Source organism: Lipotes vexillifer, unplaced genomic scaffold (genome assembly GCF_000442215.2).
Source record: "Lipotes vexillifer unplaced genomic scaffold, Lipotes_vexillifer_v1.1 scaffold988, whole genome shotgun sequence".
NCBI lineage: Eukaryota > Metazoa > Chordata > Mammalia > Artiodactyla > Lipotidae > Lipotes > Lipotes vexillifer.
In genome coordinates, this window is record NW_006797916.1 from 2,064,600 (window position 1) to 2,069,923 (window position 5,324).

At 51.7% G+C, this 5,324-nt stretch overlaps 1 protein-coding gene across 1 annotated transcript in view; it reads left to right on the forward strand.

Annotated features, from left to right (window-relative positions):
* Nucleotides 1–718: 718 nt before the first annotated feature.
* Nucleotides 719–5,324, forward strand: part of FARP2 (FERM, ARH/RhoGEF and pleckstrin domain protein 2) — an 82,131-nt gene continuing 77,525 nt past the window's right edge. The window contains exon 1 of the mRNA XM_007469970.1: nucleotides 719–907. Within this exon, the coding sequence (XP_007470032.1) occupies nucleotides 719–907 (189 nt within the window). The remainder of the gene's footprint in view (nucleotides 908–5,324) is intronic.

Sequence of the window (5,324 nt, forward strand, 5' to 3'; positions counted from 1 at the left end):
GGGCGGGTGCTGGGAAGGGTGGCCCGTGTGCGCTCCCCGTGATGTGTACCAGGCTGTCACTCAGCGCCAAGTCTGAAGTTACCTCCTGAACCACTGGTGGCCCCCGCTCCAGCCTGGTGACACAGCTTAGAAAAACCAGGGTGTGCAAAGCGGGCAGACAGCCTGGCTGTCTTCATCCACCTTCCTTGGCATTTTCCCCACCATGTCAGCAGAGGTGGGACCCGGGACCCATGCTGGCACCATGCTGTGTGTACCCCTTTCCCTTTGCTGAAAAGCACTGTCCGGCACACAGAGCATGTGGTCAGCACGTGAATGTCTGGGCTGGTGGAGGGAGGAGGTGCAGGGCCTCCGGGTGGTCTGGGGAAAGAGAGGCAGGCGGCTGTGGGCCTCCCCTCCCCTGCCGGTGGGCAGAGATGCTGCGGCTCCTTCAGAGGGTCTGGGGGTTAAATGAGTTCACGCACTGCCAGCTTGCGCGCACCCCAGCGATAGTGGTGTTGGGGCGTGTTGCTGTGTATGCTTACCAGTCGAGGTATGAGAAGATAATCTTTCTAAACTCTTAATTTTGTTGTACGTTAAGACTCGTAGAAGTGCAAAAACAGTGCAGAGAATTCTGTGTACCTGATAATTTTCTTACGTTGTTTTAATATCGAAATAACTGGGGATAATTGGGGGGGGGTTTGTGTGTTTTAGTGCATTCCTCACTCTTAGCTGGTGAAGAATGGGGGAGCTGGAAGGAACCTACCGCGTCCTGCAGACCCCAGGGACACGCCTAGGCGCCCCGACCCCTGCGGGCGTCAGCACCCTCGAGCCTGGGCAGGGCCCCTCGGCAGCAGCGGCGTGGCCAGCGGCCAGGACACCCATCCGAGTGCAGCTGCTAGACAGCTCCGTCGAGGTGTTTGACGTTGAGGTAAGAAGCGTGATTGCTGGAGGCCAAGTTCCTCGCGTTTTCTAGAAGTCGGGTAATATTTGGTATTATGTACCAAACTCCATTTTGCTGGTTAGACTTTGCCTGTTTATCAAGTCGCCCGTGAGTGGCTGGGCTGGTAATAAAGTCCTTGGGAACTCTGTCTGCGTTTCCCCTTTTAGTTTGGGGAGTGGTATTCTCCTGTCTTAAAATTCTGACGTAATGTGGTCTTGACGTTCTTCTCTTTTGAGAGGCTGGCTGAGAGCCACGCAGTGCAGACTGGAACCAGCTTGTCTCCACCCAGGTCCTGGTGGCTGAGCCGCTGGGTGAGGGACGCCCCTTAGCCTCACAGTGCGTCCTCGTCTGAATGTGAGGGTGACTCAAGTCCCCGCTTCCCAGGGTGGCTGGGGTGAGGGCAGAGCACTCGGCACAAGAAGAGCCTGGCACAGCGCTCGCACAGGGCTTGTCTTTTTAGGTCAGCAATAGTAACATTGTTATTGCGAAAATTCTCTAATAACAGATTGCAGTGATAATGTTGGCAAAGACAGTTGAATATAGCAAATGTTTGAAAACATCTTTTCTGATTTCCTAAATGGCAATAGAATGAATGTTCTTTTAAAAATTACTTATTTTCATAAGTGATGCAGGAATACATTCTTTTTTCTAATATTTTTATATTGGTTTAAAGTAATACCTTTGGAAGCATCCCCTGCTCTTAATGTCACAAAGTAAAGACGAGAGAATGAACTTAAACTTTAGCAGGAGGTTTATTTATGCTTGGGGAGAGGTCCAGATGCTACACAGAAAATAGAAAGATGATTGAGGAGCTGTGGGCCCGGTGTGAAGAGGCCTAGAGGAAACCTTGAGGCTCCCGCGGAGCCTGATCGCAGGATGCCTTGCGTGAGAAGGCGGAGGTGAGGAAAGAGGTGAGTACAGTCAGGGGCGGGGGGAGCGGAGGGGAGGAGCCAGCTGGGGGGGCTTGAGGAGTAGAGGTGCCCTCCTGCTTGGAGCCCAGGGTACACCTTGAGTGTTCGATGGCAGGTATCTAGTGCCTAGATTCCTAGTGTCTGAACTCAGGGAACCCTGAATGCTTCTTTTAGGTCTTATTTGAGGAAGAAACCAGATGTCATTTCGTCAGGGCAGTGGTAACTGGAACTGGTAGGGCCTGTCTGTCCACCTTCCCAAGTCACTCCTGTGTTGCAAGAAGCAGCCTTTGCAGGGCAGGGAGTTGGGAACAGGCCACCTTTGAGCCCTGAAGTGGGGGGCTGGCTCTCGGTCCCTGTCTTACCGTACTCGGATGAGTCACCTGGAGAAACAGGTTAAAGGTCTGGGAATTAGCTGGGCTCCCAGGTCTCTTCCAGCCAAATGTTTGGAAGAATTTCCACCATGTAGTCATAAACACATTTGCTATGGTCTAGGCTTAAAAGAGGTTCAGATTTTTTGAAAGAAAGGAAAGAAGAAGAGAAAAAAGAATTGCATTAGTTAGGGTTTACTTTTAGAGCATCTTTTTCTGGCCTGCTTAAGGGTCTTTATCAACTAAACCTAGGACCAGAAAAGGAAAAAAGCACACATTTATTGTTGAGTCATAAATAAGATGTAATCCTTCTCTGAGAAATTCGCTTTTAAATCAGAGATAGCATTTTATAAAAGTTCAGAATATAGAGAGCGTGTCAAAGTTTTAATAAATTGAGATTGTTGTTTCTTTTAACCAAATAGAACCATCATGTTTGGTATTTTGATATACCTGGCAGAGTTAGCAGAAATTAAAGAATTAAATTGCTGTTGTATATCCTGAGTTGGATAGGGTACTTTTTAAATTGTGCTACCCACTGATGCATACCTTTCAGGAGAAGTTAAAACTCAATGTATTTTTTTGTAAGTTAGTTGTATTCTATTTCTAAGTACCCTAGTCATCTACAACTGTATCAGTTAGCTTTGCTGAGTAACACGTCACCCCCAAACCTGATAACTTAAAAGAGCAAATATTTAATATTTTCTGCATGTCTGAGTGTTGGCTTGGAGGTTCTTCTGGTCTGGGTGCTGAGTGGTCTAGGATGGCCTCGCTCACATGTCTGGGGCCCCAACTGGAACCTCTCTCCGTGTGGGACCTCACTCTCCAGCGAGCTGGCGTGACCTTGTGCACATGGTGATGGGAATGTGCTCGGGGGTGGCAGCTGTGAGGTCCCTGAGGTCTAGGCTTGTAATTCACACGTGTACCTTCTGCCAGGTTTTACGGATCAAGCAGGCTGCCAGGCAAGCCCAGGTTGGAGAATTACCCAGGAGTCTGTGGCCGTTTTCTGCAGGCTCTCACACAGCTGTTGCCGGGGATCAGGTGCACAGTCCCTGGAAAGTCTCTGAAGCTCTGGTATCTGGTGTCAGCGGGCTGGGCGGGTTTGCCAGATGAAGCACTTTGTGGGGCCCTCTCCGGGAGGGGCTGCTGGAGAAGGTGCCTCTGCCCTGCTCCCTCCTCCCCAGTGTCTCCCGTGGGCCGCCGTCGCCAAGATCCGAGATGCAGAGCCCAGGCTGGGTCTCCCTGGGTCTGCCGCCCCTGCCCCACCATCCCTGGTCACTGATCTTGTCTGTCGTTCCCCCGCCTGCCCTGTACAGTTGGACTGAGAGACACACTGTGGTTGGGTGACTTTCGCTGTGGGTCTGTGGGTGGTATAGACTTGAGGTGCCGGGCAGTGAGGTCCCGGGGTGGTTGGCCTCTGTTGGTGGCACAAAAGGCAGGTCTTGGGGAAGACGCCCCCAGCCCGGAGCTGGCCGGGCTCTCCTCCTGGAAGGCAGGTCCCGGGCGGCGAGGCTGCTTCCGTGTTTGGACCAGTGCCGGTAAGTGCGGTTGACCGAACGGAAGCGAGGGTGAGCTTGGGTAACATGCTTTCGTTAGGAGAGTTTTTAGTTTTTCCCTCTATGGCAACGTCTTCTGACGTTAGGGATTCAGGTGTCGTGTTTTGTGCGTCTGGGGTTTTTTGGCCATCCACACCTATCTTACGGTGTGCTGATTTGGTTTATTTTTTACTAAGTTTTCGGAAGCATTATCTGCAGACTCGCAGGGTTGATGTGCAGCTGGTGACGCTTGGCCTGGTGTGGCCTGGGTGGACTCCCCTGGTCGATACTGAAGGTTTGTTCTTATAGGGGAAGAAGTTGACGTTTAGTTATTTTGGAAACGGCGTCGCTGCTGGTGCCTGTCGCTGCTGGTGCCTGTGGCTCTTCACAGGCAGAGTGTGCGGCTCATCGTCTCCTGCTGCTTCAGCAGCTGAGGCTGCCCTCCCCCCGCCCTCATTCCCTTCCTTCCGAGGGGTGAGCGCCATCCGCGAGCCCCCGGCTCCATCTGTCTCCCACCCGCTAGGGCGGTGACGTGAGCTTTGCTTCCGCCAGCTCAGGCCCCACGATACCGGCCAGCTCTCTGAGAGCCAGAACTGCTGGCCACACGGGAGCCTTTTCTTCCTCTGGCTTTCTTTCTCGGTCTGCAGCCCTGCTGCCCCAAAGTCAAGGTGGCTGGAAGCTGGAAGCTGGGGTCTGTCTGCTTTTTCCTGAGCAGCATTGGATAAGCTGAAACTTTTTAGCAGCTTTATTGAGATATAACTCACATAACCATACAATCACTCACGTAAAGCGTACAATTCAGTGGTTTTTAACGTATTCACAGAAACGCAGAGCCATCACGCCGGTCAGTTTTAGAACGTTTTCATCCCTCCCAGTTGGAAACCCCACGCCCTTTAGCTGTCGCCCTCGCAGCCCCAGCATCCTCAGTGCCCCCCCAGCACTAAGCAAATCGTGACCTGGGTCCTGTTTCCACAGACCCCTTTCATCTGAGCAGAGTCATACGTGGCCTTTTGTGACTGGCTTGTCACTTAGCGTGGTGTTTTAGGGGTTCATCCACGCTGTTTGACGTCTCAGCACTGTTTTCCTTTTTGTTCCCCACTCGTCAGCTGGTGGACGTCCCACCTTTGGGCTGTTGCGAACGTCACTGCCGTAAACATTCGGGTACAGGTTTTGTGGGGACATGCGTTTCTGCTTGTCTCGGACAGACGCCTGGGGGTGGGACTGCTGAGTCGTACAGTGACTGTGTGTGATCGTTTGGGGAACTGGCAGACTGCTTTCCAAAGCAGCCACACCATTTATATCCACCAGCAACTTTATGAGGCTTCCAATTTCCCCACGTTCTCAACTATACTTACTGTTCTTTGACTTTTTGATTCTAAACATCCTAGTGGGCTTCAAGTGGTATCTCGTTGTGGTTTGAGGTGAAATTTTTAAAAATTTTAATGGCTAAAGAAAGGAAGGTTTTCAGCCCCAAAATATGAGAATTGTACCATTAAAAATTTATCTTTGGGGCTTCCCTGGTGGCGCAGTGGTTGAGAGTCCGCCTGCCGATGCAGGGGACACGGGTTCGTGCCCCGGTCCGGGAGGGTGCCAC